This window comes from Monodelphis domestica, chromosome 7 (genome assembly GCF_027887165.1).
Source record: "Monodelphis domestica isolate mMonDom1 chromosome 7, mMonDom1.pri, whole genome shotgun sequence".
Taxonomy (NCBI): domain Eukaryota; kingdom Metazoa; phylum Chordata; class Mammalia; order Didelphimorphia; family Didelphidae; genus Monodelphis; species Monodelphis domestica.
The window spans coordinates 123,880,171-123,899,842 of NC_077233.1; the positions used below are offsets into that span (position 1 = coordinate 123,880,171).

At 36.0% G+C, this 19,672-nt stretch overlaps 1 protein-coding gene across 11 annotated transcripts in view; it reads left to right on the plus strand.

Annotated features, from left to right (window-relative positions):
- The window catches only part of PTPRD (protein tyrosine phosphatase receptor type D), a 590,847-nt gene that overhangs the window by 116,490 nt on the left and 454,685 nt on the right, over positions 1 to 19,672 (plus strand). For all 11 annotated transcript variants that reach the window (XM_056803979.1, XM_056803969.1, XM_056803973.1 and 8 more), the window contains exon 2: positions 13,318 to 13,485. In XM_056803979.1, the coding sequence (XP_056659957.1) occupies positions 13,422 to 13,485 (64 nt within the window). In that variant the 5' untranslated portion in view covers positions 13,318 to 13,421. The remainder of the gene's footprint in view (positions 1 to 13,317; positions 13,486 to 19,672) is intronic.

Below are 19,672 nucleotides of genomic sequence, written 5' to 3' on the forward strand. Positions count from 1 at the left end.
CTTTTGTTTCTGTTCTTATATTGCTGGATAAAGCTGGAGGAGATCTCTATGTGAGAATTCCAGGGTATTGGCTTTGCATATTTGTTAGAACAAAATTTTTTTTAATCTAGGATCTTGCTATCACCTACCCTGTAGCATCTAGTACTGATTTCAGCACAGAGTAGAAACTCAGTAATTATTGTGGACCCGCTAAAATTTTTGGTGCAAAGGCAGCTAAGCCCACTGCTAAAGATTCTGTGCACAAAATGTGGTTAATAAATGTTGAATGACATATTACATATATATCCACTCTGTTCCTGAGTATGAATTACAAGAGAGTGATTTGCCCTGTGATTTTACTGGTATATGAAACTTTCAAATGCGGAAACTAATTCTACCATTCCAGTTAAGCATTTTCTGTGATCTTAGATTAATGATCCAAGAACATTGGAAGTTTAAGTGACTTGCCCAGAGTCACACAGCAAATGGGTGTCAGAGGTGGAAATTGGACTCAGGATTTTGTGACTCTAAGGACAGTTCTATATCCACTCTACCATGAAACCTCTTGCTTGAATATGTAGCTCAATTAAAGTTTACTTTTATGTGCATGTTCATAAATAAACTATAGAACCTCAATGGGGCAGATGATAGAATACAACCTTTTAAAAAAACAATTATTTTCTCAGAATTTGAAAGATTTTGTTTTGAACATAAAACATTCAGGTCAAGTATAAATATATGATTTTGTTACATAACTATCAAGGTGTCATAAATATTTTTAATAGCTCAGTAATTAAGAAAATATAGAGTTAAGATTTAACACATATTTTTCATTTGGGGCTTTATAGTCATTTGCAGGGAGAAAATTGGATAGATAAAAATGGTTTTCCCAGTGGCAAACTTAATGTTGGATCATTTAATCCTATTAGATTTGGGGTAGCCACCTAATTTTTCTCTCATATCTCTCTTATTTCTCTTGAATCTAAACTCAACAAGGGATCAGCTAACAATGGTCCTGACTCTTCCTAATCATTTTCTTTTTAAAAAAAGTAAGTCATTATCTGAGAGTGTATGGGTGCCAGGGTTGTATGTAGTGACATAATTTTGAATTTGGAGTCCCTAAGCAAAATTTGGGCCAATCAATCATTACAGTCTCCAAGACTTTGCTGTATCTAGAATAGCCATATTTGAACCTTGTTTGTTTAAATGCCTTATTGACAGATGGACTGAAGCTCTTCTTTAACATTCTACATTTTCTGATTCATTATACAAAGCATTTTGTTATCCCTGGGAAGAAACATTGGTTGAGACTATTATTTGTGGGCCAAAATATTAGATATGAAAGCACTACAGAGATTAGTTTGCATATTCCTAGAGCAGTTCTAGTGAATAGACTGCAATTGTTCTAGAGGATAATTGGAGTAAGAGATATATACTTTACTTGAGCCTCATATATATAACATGTATATCACCATGGTGAAAAATCTAGTTTGACTAAAAAGTTACTTTCAAAGAGTTTTCACAACTAATTTGCCATTGTGCAGCCTCTGCCTACCCTCTTCCAAATAAATAGAAAGAGTATAGGAAGGAAAAAAATAACAATGCAGGTTTTACTCAGTCTCATGATTTAAGTCACTAGATTAAAGTTTCCAGGAGACTAGTAAGAAGCTAAGGCCTAATAGTGTAATTATATAATCTGTGTACAAACTAAGAACATGGGAGTTTCTTTTTTGCCTCTTTTAATGCCAGGTGATCAATGTCAAAGAGAAGAAAATGAATTCAGTGATCAGCCATGAGGAGCCAAACCTTATGCTTGAATAATTGGAGTTGGGAATAAAGTAGCCAGAAAATGCAAATTTTATCATTGGGAGAGGAAAGAAGATGAGATTATTTAATCCTCTGTGCCCTGGAATCACATTCTGTCCTCTATTTGTAATTCTGTAAAGTTAGATTCTAGGAAAGTCTAACCTCTTCTAGCGATCCTTAAGGGAAAAAGACACATCATAGAGCAACACATTTGTGTGTTAAAGTCCTCAATATGGAAACCTTGCAGTGGACCTTATGAATGATATTCAAAGAACAACTCAGATTGGAAAGTTAATATGGAAGGACAGGCATCAATTGACTCATGGCTTTTAAATACTGAAAAGGAAAGTTATTGGAATGCCTTTGTTTCTAGTAGCAGGTATGCTAGTGGTTTAAGGATATAGGTAGGAAATAAAACACTCTCTAACATAGGGAACTTTGGTGGCAATGTGGTGTTTTTTTTTTCTGGAAACAACTACTCTAGGTGAGATAGTGGTTAAAGCTCTGGACCTGGAATCAGGATGACCTGAGTTCATATCCAACCTCAGATACAATGTCTACCTCACTTCAGTCATTTGTTAATGGGGATATTAATAGCATCTCCCTCCCAGGATTGTTTTGAGGATCAAGTGATATAATATCTGTGAAATGCTTTGCTGTCCTGAAAGTACTATTCAGAAGTTCTTGTCTTCACCATCATTAAGTACAGCTGTAGTCTGAAGGTTTGTGGCAGGGACTGCTGCAAGTTGACCCTGATCTTTTCTCTGTAAGTTAAAATGGATTTGCCTTAGTTTGTTTGAAAGTAACTGTGGGATAAATTCATCCTTATTGCAGGAACACTTAAAATGGACCAGAACGCCTTATTGGAGATGTCTTTATAGGACAGAAATGAGAGAGGGGGATTGAGTTCCTTTAGCTATCTAGGGCAGAATGTTATATGAGGAAAGATGTGTTGGCTGAACATCTAAAAGGGGTAATATTTGAATTTTGGTTGTGGTAACCAGAATCAGTGAAGGCAGGTTACCAAAGGGCCATTACAAAGTAGATCTGAGTGAACCACAAGGGAGGGTCTGTGCATACCTGCAGAGATGAATGCATTTCTCTCAAAAGTCATGCACATCAGAGGACAGTGGATGTGTTGACATAAATAAGTTGGAATTTTCTATCGCGCTATGAGGTAAAAACAAGGTTTTTATCTCTGACAGTGTGCCTGGAAGGGAAAAAATACACTCTTTTCCTGAACCAAATTATGTGTATTATGAACCTTGCAAATAAGGAAACTGAAATCTTTATTGTGCCTTTTTTCTTATGCTCTGTTGAACCATTAGTTGGCATCTGCATTGAATGATATTGATAGAACTCTTCAGCATTTGTACCAAGAACCCTCAGATAAATGATAACAGGGAGACAGAGTTATAACCCAGAGGACACAGTGGATAGAAGGCTGGACTGCAAGTCAGGAAGACCAATTCATATGCAGCCTTAGGCACTTAATAGTTTTGTGATCCTGGTCAAGTCACTTAACCATTGTCCACCTCAGTTTCTTTTTTTGTAAATGGGGCTAATAGCTACGGTAAGCATTTTATCATATTTTAATATTTTACATTAATTTGCAAAGTACTTTAGAAATATATTCTCAAATGATATATTTCTAAAGTACTTTGTAAGCATTAAATCATGAAACAAATGCTTGCTGTTATTGACCAATTTTCTCCTTCCTCAAGGGTCTGTGTCTGAAGAATCTTAAGTATAGAGAATACTCAGACTATGAAGCAAGATTGAGAGGCATTGTGGGAATAGGCTAAAGAACTCTGGTTCTGCATTCAGAAAACCTGAGTTTGCATCCTAGATTGCTATGTCCTACATCTGTGACCTTAGGCAAGCCACTTTTACTATTCTGTACCTCAGTTTCTTCCTCAGTTAAAGAAGGGGATGTGAGCTGGATGGCTTCTTAAAGTCTAACCTTTTGATTGAATATGGCCTGAATTCATGTTTAGCAAGTACCTTTGGTCTAAAATGGACATTTATGCAGTATTGAGTTGGGTTTATTTATTTTTTCCATTTGAATGGGCCACTTTCTTTAATTTACAGTTGTGTTCTAGAAAGAGTTGTATTAAAGAAAACATACATTAATTTTTTTAAAAAAACCATCTTCTATGGGAAAGCCTTTTTCAACTCATGGATTCTAGTACCTTCTTTCTGTAAATTATTTCCTATTTATCATAATATATATATGTATGTATATATATATATATACATACATATATATATATATATATCTTGTTTGTATATATCTGTTTGAATGTTTTGTTTCTCAGTGAATTATGAACTCCTGGAAGGCAGAGCCTGTTTTTTTTTACCCCTTTTTGTATCCTCAGCATTTAGCATAGTGCCTAGCGTATAGTAAGAACTTAATATATGTTTATTGATTGATCTGGAGGCTTTTTTAAGTTTGACTTTAAACTCCTTTGAGTCTCTTTTTTTAGATTTTGTTTATCAATTTTATGTAAGCATAATAAAATGAAAATATTTTATAGTCTTTTCCAAAATTATAGAATATAATTATAGAATTACAGAACCCTAACCCAAAAGAGCAACTTGGAGCAAATCTTTTCCCACCATTGCATATGACATGTCTTAGTGTAGGGAGTGCATAATATGTTTATTGCTCCAGGAATTTTTGTACTTTATTATCAAACCATTTTATAATGCCAACTGCTTTTGAAAAATAACCATTGTACTTCTCCATTTCTTCTTTTTACATAGTAGTATTGCCTCTAGCCATGTTGTAATAAAATGCAATCAGGCACAAATAGTTCCAACTGGATTGCTGTCTTGTGTAAGCTCTGAATTTCCACCATTGATGGGCAGTCATGCTTCAGTCTGATTAATCAACAGCTCTACAGCCTAAAGTTTAAAGTACATGAACAAAAAGCAATGAACTTTGTGGTAATATACAGGATGAACATACCTCGAGGTGTTGTAGACATATGTTTGCATGCTGTTAATACAGTTACTTCCTAGAATTCTAAAATTATTTCTGGTTAATAATCTGTAACACTTAGCTTTTTGACTCAGGCATGTGTTAGCATTTGAAACCTGGTTATTGAGTTCTATAGCTTCTACGTGGGGACAATTTTGAGTACATGTAGTAAACTTGCACTTGTTATATCTTCTTTTAGACTATGGTAGTGGTTCCAAAATATTTTGATACAGTGTATGCTTTTTGTTGTACAAAAACAATAACAACACTGCCCTCAAGGTACATTCTAATGGCAAGAGGACATGTAAATAATTAGATACATTAGAGATAAATACAGAATTGATTGAAGGTAGCCTTAGAGGGGAAGTCTTCAGCAACAAGGGAGATCAGAAAAGAATTGCTACAGGAAGTTGACATTTGAGCTGAGTCATGAAGAAAACCAGGGATATTAGGGTGTGATAACAATTAAGCTATTTGGATGACATATTTCAGGAGGAATTTTTGGCTAACTATAGTTTTTCCAGATGATAGAGAATAGGAGGGTGATGTTACACGAAACTCTAATATGTGCTGAGTCTGGAAAAGAGGAAACATAGAAAAGGAATTCTCATCATCTTGTTCTACTCAGCACCAGAAGGCAAAACTTGAACCTTTGGATAGAAATTCAGGAGATGGAATAGAACTTTTGGGTCTTCCTTGGTCTTTGAAGAGGTGGATCCAACTGGTAACTTGAGTCCAAGTCATCAATCTGACTAGGCAATGAAATGTGGAGAGAAGAATAATGTCTATAAGTCCTATAAGGTAGGTTGGAACCAGATTGTGAAGAACTTAAATGCCAAACAGTGAATTCTGAATTTCGTCCTTACTGGTTCAGGAAGCCACAGGAGTTTCTAGTTCATGGAAATGGCATGAATAGACTTATGCCTCAGGAACAAATTTTGCCAGCTGATTTAAATTAAATTAGAAGAAAGGCTTAAAACAGTCTTGCCAGTCAGGAGTCCTTTAATAATCTGGATGCAAGAGGGCAAGGGGAACTGTACCAGGGTGGAAAAGAGATGGATTTGATAAATGTGTAGAGCCAAGAAGGTAAGAGTTGGCAAGTGACTGCATATATTGAGTGAGTTAAATGTTGAAGGTGAACCTGAGGTTCAAACTTGAATGTCTAGAAGGCTGGTAGTTCAGGTCCTGGATTCAAATTTGGCCTCAGACATTTCCTGGCTGTATGACCCTGAGCAAGTCACTTAACCTCCATTGTCTAGCCCTCACCACTCTTCTGCCTTAGAACAAATACATAATATTGATTCTAAGCTGGAAGGTAAGGGTTTAAAAAAGAAAAGAATAGAAAAACAAAATATTGTCTATCAAGAAGTTTGCAAACTTATGTCATCGTAGATTTTTATGTGCAACAGATTGTCTAAACCTCTCTCACATGGCACTCATATGACACTTTAGGGTTTGCAAAACACTTTACAAATATTATCTCCTTTTATCCTCATAACAACTCTGAGTGGTAAATGATATTATTAACCCTATTGTCAATTAAAAAATTGAGACAGAGGTCAAACGACTTGCTCCAAAGTCTCACAACTAGTGAGTTTCTAACTCAGCATCTGCTGACTCCAGAATCAGTACTCTCTGTAGGACCACTTGAGAAAACTCAAGATGAAGTGACCTGTCCAAGTGGTAGAGCACAGGTTCAAAGCCTTTTCCATTTTTTTCTGATCCCATCTTATTCAACTTCCTCCATTTGTGTATCTTTTGAAAAGGGACCAATACTTCCATTTTTCAAGTGTCTTTCACAAGAATAAGATAAAAGTAGAGTTTTCTCCACATATTGAAAAGATAAATACCAAAATGTCAGTTTTATTAACAACATCATTATAAACCTAGCAATAGAAAAATTATGGGGCTTAGCCTTACTTGTAAGTGCAATGAAATCTTTTTCACAGTTTATCTGTGATTTCACTATCTTGATGGTTGACTTCAGGCTGTCTCTAAGTTAGACTTCAACATGTAAAATAATTACACAAAATGAGGGATTTTAAAAAAGACTTTCTTTTATCTCATCTGATTGATATAGTTCATTTTTGAAGAAAATAAGAAGGTAGTGATTTCTTTCATCTCTATTAATTTTTGAGGACATTCTTTATTTTAACCTCCCAAAAGGAAAAAAAATCAACAATTGGATTTTGCCATTTCTGAAAGCAACTAACATTTAGATGCTCTTGAAATGTTAAATAATTTGAAATACTATAGCTGTGGGGGAGCTGTTGATAGTAATTTTAAAAGTAAATTATAGGGGGAGCTAGGTGGCCCAGGGTATAGAGAACCAGACCCAGAGATGGGAGATCCTGGGTTCAAATCTAGATTCTGACCCTTCCTAGCTGTAGGACATAAGGCAAGTCACTTGACCCCCATTGCTTAGCCCTTAGAAGTCTTCTGGCTTGGAAGTGATTCTTAGCATTGATTCTTATTTTTTTAACCCTTACTTTCTTTCTCAGAGTCAATTCTGGGTACTGGTCCTAAGGCAGAAAGTGATAAGAACGAATCAATGGAGGTCAACTTACTTGCTTAGAGTCAAACAGCTAGGAAGGGTTGGAATCCAGACTTGAACCCAGAATCTCCCATCTCTGGGTCTGGTTCTAAAACTACTGAGTCACCTAGTGCCCCCTCCCCCTTACTAGTAATTCTAAGATGTAAGGTAAGGGTTTTAAAAAAAGGTAAATCATATAAAACTTAGACTAATAGTTGTTGACTTGACTATCTATTGTCTTTAAAGACATGCAGGTCCTTTAACATGTTCATTAGCCATCTTGCTTTGAAATGAAGTGTTGTTTTTACTATACAAGTTCTCAAATTGGCCAGATGGTTTCATTTTTTTATGCCTCACATTTTCTTGTGGCTGCTATCACTTTATCGTATTCTAATGGCATGGTTAATTATTATGCATTTTTATATACTTTAGTATCTCAAAGATCGTTATTTTAGTAGTCTCTTAAAAAATGCAAGTAACTTTTGCTATTTGTTTTAATAGATTAAGTTGTAAGTTTGCAGTGGCCAAAAACAAATCATAAAAGGATAGTGATGAAAACTTTCTCCTTGATATCTTAAAGACTGTCCAGTTTAGTTTTTTCTGGTCATATTACAATTTAATCCCTTAAATTTGTTTTCTATGAAAAGGAAAGAAACAAATATTTACATGTTCTTAGGCAGTGTTTCTGTGTACTCCTTCCCCCTTTATAATAAATTAATTTTAGAATTTTTTTTATTTTAGAATGGGAAATATATCTTTCTTTAGAAGTATTTTATTTTCATGGATGTATGATTCTTGGGCCTCCTTATGACTACATTCAAATATGTAACCCTAGATAGAGGTTCATATTACTTATGAATGAGCTTTTTTGCTTCATAATGCTGTTCATATAATCCAGTACTCCTGCCTAATTTATACATGAGGATGAGGTCAGCCTATGTGAATTATTTCCTAAAGAGATGTTTTAGCAGTTTGTCACATCTATAGGGGAAATCATTTCAAGGCTACAAGAAATTTTTATTTTTAATGGATGTTCCCAAGTACATGTTATCACTTGTGAATTTGTGTATACACTAAATCAATAATCAATCATATAGGTTTACTAAGCATCTGTTGTGTTCCAGATGCTCTGCCAAGCCCTAGGGTTATAAAAAGAGGTAAAAGACAGTCCCTACTCTTAAGGAGCTTGCAGTCTAATAGGAGCCTACATTGGAATTGTTTTACATACTTTTTAGTCCTGCTTCTGTTGAGGGTTGGTCTTGATATAATCCTAAACATCCTTGTAAGTAAGGGCAGAGGCAGGCTCTGTAGAAATTAGCTTAATAACACCTGTGCTATTCTGTAATCAACGTGACTTCACAGCCTTAAAAAATCATCTGGAGAAATCAAACCACAAATCCACCTTTACTTTATTTTCCTCTTAGGTTTTCAGTATGAAGAAATATGCAAAAATTCTAATATAGGCAGCTGAACAGTGCTCTTGAATACACTTTACACACCCACACCCATGCACATCACACATGTGCACCCCCAACCCCCAGAAAATGGTGACCTTATCAATGATGAGAAAAAGGGAATAGAATGAATGTCTGCTTGAGCAATCAGTTAAAACAGTGACATAGCAGCTTTCTGACAAGGACACTCTTTGCTCCATTTTAATCTACACTCACATAGATTGCTTGACCCCCTAATCTGCTTCTCCTCCACACAAATTTAAAGCCTGACTAATTGGAAAGTTACCCAGTTACTGTTTGCCAAAGTTCATTCTTCTTATGATTCTTGGTGTTGTGACAGTTGAGAAGCTCATACTTTTTCTCTTGCAGGTAAGAACCTGCTCATTCTATTTTAAGAATATAACCTCTTGCTGAAAGACCGAACTAATGTTAAATGGGCCAGTTGGCCTTGCCTCTTGTGGATGCTTATTGATCAGAGGCAGTCAATACTTAGGAGCAAAGGAAGTTCCCAACTCTGTAAACCACTTTCTCTTTTTACTCTTCACTGCATGTGTTTGCTAACTCTTTAGCTACACCATCATGGAAGCTTATAAATTATTATTAATTAACCCTGTTATGTTGCTGCTTGGGGCTGGATCTAGAGTCAGGAGAACTTATCTTCTTGAGTTCATATCTGGTCTCAGAAACTTACTGCACCCTGGACAGACCTCTTACCCCTTTTTCCTCCTGTTTCCTCATCTCTAAAATGGAGAAGGAAATGGCAAGCCATTCCACTATCTTTGCCAGGAAAACTCTCCAAAAGGGATCACAAAGAGTCATACATGACTGAAAAACAGTGAACTGGGAAGCAGCCAGGTGGCTCAGTGGATTGAGAGCCAATCCTAGAGATGAGAAGTCTTGGGCTCAAATCTGACCTTAGACACTTGCTAGCTATGTAGCCCTGGGCAAGATACTTAACCCTCATATCCTAGGGCTTATCATTCTTCTGCTTGTACCCTACACTACACTGTATTGATTTTAAGATGGAAGGGAAGGGTTAAAAACATAGAACACCTTTTTAAAAAATCTAAATCCCTTTTTGGTCCCATAATTTGTATTCCAGATTTTAGTTGTGCGTGATAGCTCTTCATCCTTGGAACAGTAGTGCTTTTGTCCAGCAGCTAATAGTTGAATTAGGGTTTCTCTGGAATAAATGTCTATTTTAGAAATCAGAGCATGTGTGTATGTGTGTGTTTGAGTTTGTCTCTTTTTTCTTTATCTCCTAGTTTTTTTTAAACTATGAACGACCCAAATTGTAATTTTAATATTTATGCTAGGGATTCTTCATATTTCTAGAGTGTTTACTTGACAAGGTACCTGTATATAGTCTAAAGGAAACGCTTCTCTTTTCCTATAAGGCAGGTCTATTTGGAAATGTTTCTATCTTCCTTCCTTCCCGTACAAGAAACACCCAAATCACCTCTTCCCTGAAAGTGCATTTCATACATCTCCATCTTTGTGATAGCACTGGAGTCATTATGTAGCAGTTGGCTCTGATACGCTTGCACAGACACAAATTGAGTCCGACAGGACTGATGTCTCCTGGACTTTGCTGTCATTTGGAATGCTGGCATGAGGATGGTAGCAATGAAAGGCAGGGAGGAAAAGAGGGAAGAACTGATGGCTGCACACTTAGCCTATGAAGATTTTTTGAGATTTTTATCTTTTGATATAGCTGTGAATGACTCCAGGTAGTTTTGCAATAGAGATTGATAAGAATAGTCAATGCAGAGTCGCTGACCAGCTAGTGTTGTTGTCACATAGGTCCTGAACCTTATACTAGGATTTAAAACTTGCTCCTTTTCCCACCTAAAAATCTATAGACAGCTATCTGATGGCATGATTATTACAATGACTTTTCCTCCCTCTCTGTTTCATCTTTCCAGCATACAGGCTACTCATGAACAGTAATGAAAGTGATAGTATTTTTTTTCTTCTTGTTGTTTTTGAAAAGCTCAAGTATAGTGTTTGTCTTGTAGTTATTTCTAAGACAAGTTATTTCAGTGATGGCCTATTTGGGAACATCTCTAGTGTTCTTTGCTGCAAATTACTTTTATGGTTTGTATGTTCTTATCTGCCAAGATTAGAGGTGTCAAATTTCTGATTTCAAACTTTCTGGTAAAACATGGTCATTCCTAAATTATTTGTGAAGTGAGGAAATTGGAAGAAATCAAATCAAATTTTAAAATAGTCATTCTGGGCACAAGAATTGACTCTAGAACTCCTGGTTCCATAATAATAGTTTCTATTCTCACTAAACTTCAGGCTCTCGTTGCCTTTAGTATTGGTCTCCCTGCCAATAGTTTTTGAAATCTTTATTCTATCATTTAGAAACCTGTGAGATTAATCATTGTCTACACTGATAGTTCTGATTCTGTTTCAGTCCTGCTCAATAACCTTCAGAGTCCCCCCATTGGCAGATGAGTCTTGGGCAGCTTGTGCTGTGCCCCTAGTTGTTTGTCTTGCACTAGAAACAAACATTACCCTGCACAAACTCTGTGTGCAAAATCAACTTGTTTAATATTGCCTAATAACATTCTTATCCTGTGTAGCTGGTGTTGCTGTTCAGTTTTTTTTTTTTCAGTCAAGTCCTACTCTTTGTAATACAATTTGAGATTTTCTCAGCAAAGACACTGAGTGGTTTGCCATTTCCTTTTCAAGCTCATTTTGTGGATGAGTAAACTGAGGCAAACAGGGTTAAGTGATTTGCCCAGGGTTACACAGCTAGTAAATATCTGAGGTTGGATTTGAGCTTAAGAAGATGAGTCTTCCTGATTTACAGCCCAGTGTTCTGTCAACTGGGCTACCTAGCTGTTCTTCCTCTCATGTAAGGGCCTTGATTTTTTTTCTCATTTCCGTAACTTAGAGTCTTCCTACAAACCTAGCCCCAATATCTCTAGAATTGCCAAGTTCAACTAAAAAGTTCTTATTCTCACAAACAAAGATAAAATGAGGAGGTGAAAGGAATCCTTGTTTTGGAACCAGCGGCCTTAAATTTTAATCCTGAATCTCACTTTCTGGGACAAATAACCTCACCTCTCTGCCTCAGTTAACCCATCTGTAAAATGAAGGTATTATGGTAGATGGATGGCCTCCCTCCTTCCAGTAGCTTTTTTTAGCATTTTATTCATATATTGCCTTTTAGTACTTGTTATATATTTTTGTATTCTTTTAATTTTTATGTTTCTCACCTTACCCATTCAAGTGTGTTCTTTGTACACAGGTACAAAGTTATAAGATCATAGAATCATAATTTTAGGTCTGGAAGCAACTTTTGTGGCTATTTAAGCCAATTCCTTCATTTTACAAAGGAAGAATCCTCCCTAGAGCATAGCAAGCGTGACTTTTCCAGTGTTGTTACAGTGGTGATGTAGTTAGAGGTAGAATTTGAATCCAGGTTACGAGTTGCTATTTCCATTTAGTCCATCCATCTTTCTTTTTTTTTCCAACCCAGATAACACAGTCTCTTGTATACCCTTTCTATATACAAATGAATGATAATACTTATAAGGAATGTATAAAAAAAGGAAAGAGTTTACTTAGTAACCTTCACATCTAAAGATCCCTTTAAATCATGTATTTCTAAGGTCTTCATTGTAGCTTAGGGATATTTGGGGGTTGTAATTGACTCTTTCCAAAAAACAAACAAACAAAAAAATATTGAACTATGAAGGAAGAAAGATTTTCATAATGCAATATGAAATGTTGAAACATGAAATCCCGGTCAAGGAATATTTGCTCACTGTCTGTAGACCAGCCTCGCTACATGCAGCTGGATATTATTTAAGGGTTGGCCAGTTGGTGAATGTCTTTTTGTGTCCTCAGCACTTCACTGAAACAAGGGATAAGGGATAGAGAGTTTGCCTTTTGAATCAGTAGAGGCAGTGTTCACGTGAAGAAGTTAATTTAGAAAGGTCATGCTAACTATTATTTTGACTTATGGAAGCCAAACCAGACTTAAATGTTGATGTGTCTGCAGGGAGAAAGCCAAATGTACCAGTTTAAAAAATGCAACCTTCTACCATTTAGCCTGAGAAGTTGAATTAGCCCTGTCGTTTCACCTAGTGCCAAGAAAGTAGCTTCCATTATGTTGTCAATAATAGACTTTTATTCTGCACAGTGGAACCTCTCTTGAATCCTTCTTATAGCATTGGTGTGTTTCATTCTACTGATGTATTCAAGTAATGTTTCATTAAAAGTGACAGTTCATTCTCACGGTTTATTGCCCCAAAGGTGGCATTGAGCAGGGGAGAATGAAATCTGAGGAGGTTGACTTCAGGTTGGCCTAAAAATGGGACAAGTTGGTCTTTGGAGCTGACATTTAGCCACTCGTGAATAAAGTGGACTTAAGGATTTCCTTCCTAATGCAGATGGAGTGTGGTTACAATTTATCATGTTTTCACAATGCTTTGTGTATCTCATTGTGATTGGGATGGAAAAGTAAAAAAAAAAAAGGCAGAAATCTAACCCTTTCTTTTTCCCCTTCTTTTTTCTCTCTCTTTTCTGTTTCTATTCCTTTGCAGGCTCTGAAAGCCCGTCAGCTGAAATTTCAGACCGGACAGACTCGCAGTGGCTTCTGGGCCCGTGAGAACGAGGCTGCCAAGGCTTGCTGGTGCCAAGCTGCAGAATGATTCACGTAGCCAGGCCAGTGGTGGTACTCCTGTACTTCGTCCTCTATACTGAGGCCGAGAGTAAGTGCCATTCTTTCCTTCTATAAGGGAGTCGTGGCTATAATGACTGGTTTTGTTTTCACTTGGCACTAGGATCCAGGTCTCTCAATAAGTTTCCTTTGGAGTAAAATTTGAGACACTGTGGGATCCTCCTTGGCTCTCTGCCAGTATTTGAAAGGGATTATTTATGTGACTTCCTTGCCATTTCCCCCCTCTTAATGCCCCCTTTCTTATGCATTGAACTGATCCTACTGTGTTTTATTTACTTCTTACCAGACTGTGGATAAAGACAATATGAGTGGAATGATATCCCCCAAAGGGAGGTTAACCATTCAATGATTCTAAGTAGCAGCCCATCATTCAGACCCATTAGAAACTTTGTGTGTGCGTTGGTTTTTTTTTTCCTTCTTGGATTATTTCTAAGTTTGGAAAAATGCACAATATCATGTTGAGTCCAATTAAACTTCCAAGCCCCTAGTAGCTGTCACAGCAGCTGTTCTAATGTATTATTTCCGACAGCTGTCGTGGAGTACAGTGTCCAAACAGATCAAGCGGAACTGACAACTTTGTGGCTCAGTAAAATCTGTGTGTGTATGAGGGAGAAAAGGGGAGAGAGAGAGAAAGAGAGAGACAGACAGACAGAGAGAGAGAGAGAGAGAGAGAGAGAGAGAGAGAGAGAGAGAGAGAGAGAGACTGAGAGAGACTGAGAGAGACAGAGAGAAGTGGGATTTGTCTGTAAAAAACTGGTGGCATACAGACAACCTGGCTCTGATTACTGCACTCATTTTATGAAACTATAGGGTTTTGGTCAATTAGCTTGCCAATTAATGAGAAGATAATATCTTCTTTTTAATTAGGAAATCATTAGGTCTACCTTGTTTACACGTGTTTCTTTTCCCAGCTGTCCTGTGGCCTTTTGGAAGAGATAGCACAGAAAAGAGCAAATTTCACTTGCTTGTACTTGTTGACAGGACTGGTTTCTTGATAGTGGTTCCATTCCCATGATTGCCGGCCTTTCACTTTGGGAGTCCCTTGTTGCTGTTAAGAGGAAAAACATCTGCAGTCATTAGTTTCTCTCCCCCTACCCCCAACTGACTATTTCAGTGAGGTTAAGTCAGATCACATTAATGATGTCTCTAGTTAAGGTCTCTATGTCATATGAGTTCTTATATATTAAGTGCATTCTGACAAAAAAGCACCCCAACCATAGCCCATTTCCAGGTTTAAGTAAATGGCTGTTTTTCCATGCAATCTTTCTGGAGAGTGAATGAGAGGGTACATATATAAAACCTATCTGTCAGTGGCACACCAAGGGTTAATAACTTGTCGGCTGTTCTCCAGGCTGTTAATGACCAGCTGGGAGAGTTGTGTCTAAGGTGAAGCCAAGGACGGTTTAACACTTTAGCCAGCAAATAATTAACTGGGAAAAGACCCAAACATGGGTCGTTCTTGTTCTTTCAAAACATGGTTTATATCATAGTTGCTTTTAAAGTTGAAATTTAAATGTAGTTAATGAAAAAATAACATTTTTAGAATATGGCATATTACTTTCAGAGGACAGTATATTATTTCCACTAGAGTATGCTTTGGGTGGAATGAAAAGTAAAGTTTTAATGTTTTTTTGGTCAAAGCAAGTTATTCTGCCCATTGGAAGCAACTCCATTGTCAGAAAGAGTCTAGACATTTACTGTGGGTTCATCAGGTCCTGGTCTAATGCATGAGTTCTTTTAACTCTATAGCTATGCATACAACAAGACATGCAGGCATACTGACACACTTACATTCCTATGTATAAGCACTCTTCAGCTGGAAAGAACAGGCTGGCTTTAATGCTGATACAACATCTCCTTTCAAGACTATAGTTTAAAAACTTTGAAATCAACTCTCTCAGCAGAACAGCTTCTCTTTTGTCATTTCCTTTCATTTATGGTATAGTACAGCACTTCCAGGGAAATCGTGAAAGTATCTTGTTAAGTAGTGCATTTTGGTTATGCCAAAGTGGTGGTGCCGGGGTTTCTAATTTTAGGAATTTAGGTGATTTTCACATTTAGATTCAACTGTAATACAACCCATTTGGCTTCTCTCTCTTCCATCTATGTAGTTTCATTAATGAAATTGAGGGTTGGGAAGATGAAACAGAATTGTTTCTCTTTTACTCACACACACATAAATATACACATCCATCTATTTTTCCATTCCTCTATCTATCATCTATCTATCTATCTGTCAGTCCATTCATCTATCTATCTGTATATCTGTATATCTATATGTTTATCTATCCATCGATCTATCTGTCTGTGTCTGTCTGTCTGCCTATCGACCTACCTACATATATATATATATATATATATATATATATAAAATTCTAGCGTATGTGTATCACATATAATCCTAGTAATGCAACCACTACAATACCTTCTTTTTTACCTAATTCTTCTCTGAACTGGAAAGAATAATCAGTATATAGTATATTGTACTGTTTATATGCAATTTATCCTCTTTACTAATATAGACATAGATCCATAGGATTAACCCTACATTATGGGCTAATTTTGTTATAATTGGCATTTATTTATGTACTTCTTTCTGTATAAAGGTCCCTTCTGTTTCCAAGACCACAGAATTCTATGACTTGACACATGGCATAAACACAAATTTTAATTAATTATTTATGCTTTATTAGAGTCCTCTAATTTGCTTGTTTTATATAATTTATTAACATGCAAAAGAAGCATGGTACAAGGGAAGGAGCATTGGATTTGGATTTAGAGGACATGGGTTCAAATTCTGACCCTGTTCCTATCTGTGTAATCTTAGGCAAATAACTTAATCTCCACAAGCTTCAGTTTTCTTATCTGTAAAGTGAGAGCATTAGTCTAGATGATCTCTAAAGTGTCTTCCAGCTCCAACTCCACGATTTTATGAATCTCCAGCTTTCTCCAGGGGATATGTATAATCATTAAAAGATTGTTAGCATAAGGAAATAGGGTATGCATTTCTGCCATTATGAGTTAGTCTAGTGTTAGTTCTCCAGAGTGAATAAATTTAGGATTCACACTAATCATCTCCAATATATTTTGACCCTTTATTGTCAACAAATTACCCAGGTCAGGGAAGGGAGAAGTGTGAGCATTAGAAAGCATTTTCTTTCTTTTGTAATGGCTTATGCCATTTAAAATGCCCATCCTCAAGAATGGACCAATTTACCCAAGAAACATTCATGTCTTGTTAAAAATGCCTTTCCCAAATTATTATTTGAGCTCACGGGTGTGTTTTCAAAACACTTAATTATTCTTAAATAGGTAATTTGCTGTGCTTAATATAGCAATTTAGTAAGATTCCCTTTGGCAATATTCACACCTGAAAGAAAAAATGTATTGGTTTGTCTAACTAGTGGGAATATGTTTATTTAGAGCTTCCTTCTTTAGGAAGAATATGAATTTTTTAAAAAGCAATGCTTATTAATGCCTTATTCCCTTGAGCTTCCTTTATTATGAGGTAAAGCAGAATGAAAGACCCTTTGCTTTTAAGTCTTTAAATTACCGACATCCCACTGTCTGTAATAACAAAAATGTTTTAGCTTTTTCTGTGATCCTCTCATCCAGCTGCTGGTGTTTTTGGTCACATTCTGAATTAATTGGTCCCTAGCAGAGGAGTAACCACCCTGTTTCTTTTAAGAATACAAAATAAAAACAACAAATATGTATCCCTGGCATAATTCTTTCTGTATGGTGGAATGGAGTTTGCCGTCTTTTGTTTTTCTTTTTCTTCTTTCTTCTTTATCAAGAATGTTATGCATTTGTTATCTTTGACCTCTTTATGTGGTTAGGCACTAAACTTAAAGAGATGGAAAAATACCCAAAGTGTTTATGGGCTGTTCTTGGAAGTCAATTATTACATTCCTTGTGGTGTGGGGACACTTAGAATTCCACTGCTATGTGATGGCATCTTTTCCCTCCCTCCAGGTTACCAACTGTTTGTTCTACCCACCCTCCACCTAGTTACTATATTTGGAGTCACTTTTGAGTACTTTGGTTTCTTTCTGAGGCTTACCTCTTCCTGCCAATATTTACATGGCCCAGGCTACCATGAAAGTGACAAGCCACTGAGCATCCTTATTTGAGGAATGGGGCTGGTGTGTGAGGACGGACAAGACACAAATGCCTATGATTGATTAGCAAACCTTCCTAGCAACCTCTAAACTTAATCTGTAGTTCATCAACTTAACTTAGTTTTGATGAACTGCATTCAGTATAATTGATTTCTTTTGTAATCATTAGTATTTTTAAGGCATTAAAAACTTGATTATTAGAGGAAGTCCATAGAAGGTACCAGACTTCCAAAATGGACTCTCTGTCTCTGTCTCTCTCTCTCACACATACATACACATACACACAGATAATACACAAAAGTTAAATCCTGCACTAAATCTCATAAGTTTTTCCTCTTCTTTCCTTCCTTTGTGTCCTCATATTTCATGACCTACATATCAATGGAGTCTCAAGGGAAACATTTCCTCCAAGACCTCAGTTTGACAATATGTTTCTTATTTTATCTTCCTGACTCCAGCAGAAAATTGGAAGCCTCAGAGTAGGAGATATCTATTGACATGTAATATGCCATTAACTTGACTGCATCTGATCATTTTGGAGACATAAATCTGTAAAAAATATAAATCGCTATCTAGATATACAATTCTGTTTCCAAAAAGAGACATTAGACAGAATGTCCTTGACTCTTTGTGCAATCACTTTAGTGATTTCAAATAACATAAACTTAATGGGCCCATTACCTTTTGGTAAGTCCGTGCCACTAAAATTTGACCTCAAGAAGCTGACAGTAAATTGGCCCAAAATTGTAACCCTGCTGAGTAGGAAACTTGCAGATATTTAGTCTTAAAAGTAATAATTCTCATTTCAGTATTTCATATTTTGTTTTCCAAATTACATCATGTGCTTCTGTCATTGTCTAGACTTCATGTTATCCAGGTTTGAGTTGGAGTATTATGTCTCAACATTAGTGACAAATGGGAAATTAGTAATTAGCTTAGAAATATGGGTGAAGTTCAATATCTCCTGACAAATGCATTTTTCACTTTAGTTTTATTCTTGAAGAAAAGTTTTCAGATGCAATTTACAGTTTGAGTAGGAAATTTTATAGCGATTTTTGTAAAATCGTCATATAGTATTGTGACAGTAATTTTATATTACCATTGTTATATGTGACATTGAAACACACTAAGTACTCATGACTTCAGTTGGGTGAAAAACACTACAACACATACATATAAAAACATCTCTTCCTCAGATAGAAGATGGACAAACCTATTTAGCCATATCCATTTTAGATGTCGCTATGTATCTCTGTGAAATGAAAGGTAGGCTAGAAGACTAGAAGTTAGGAGCAAAGAAGACAAAACTCCTAAACCTAAAAATATTTCTAGTAATCATATAAGTTCAGACTGCTTCTAATTTCTATAGTTTACCATGACTTCAAAAGTCAATTTATATTATATATGTTGATGAATATGTAAAAAGATTCTAGATTAAATGAAATTAAGTAAAGTAAATGAGGTGAACATCTAAAGCACTTTTTTTGGGTTATCTATTTGTTAGACTTCATTTAGTTATTACTAATCTGTCCTACTCTATAAGAAAAGCTAGGTGGCTTTGCAGACAGGATACTGGGCTTAGAGTCAGGAAGACTTATCTTCTTGAGTTCAAATTTGACTGTAAACACTTTTTAGCTATTACCCTGAGCAAGTCACTTAACCCTATTTGCTCCAATTCCTCATCTAAAAAGTGATCTGGTGAAGGAAATGGCAAATCATTCTAGTATATTTGCCACAAAAGCCTTAAATGGGGTCATGAGGAGTCAGACATGACTGAAAAAGACTGAAAATCAACACTTACTACATAAGGATTATTATTACTTATAATACATACTAAACATTTGGTAAAAATTAGCCTTAACTAAGCTTAGGATGTTTTCATTGACTAGTTAGTTGGCAGAATTTCTCTTGTATGGCATTGTCATGCTATGTAGTTAAATAAAAGTCTTCTTGGAAACTTTAAATTCCAAATGTTCTGGTTATCAAAATCATAAATGTTAGCCTTCAGCACTTATCTGTATTTATTGAGATGATCTGAATTATTTTTGGAAGTGGATTATATCATATTAAAATTTTGTCCAAATCTTCCCTTTCCAA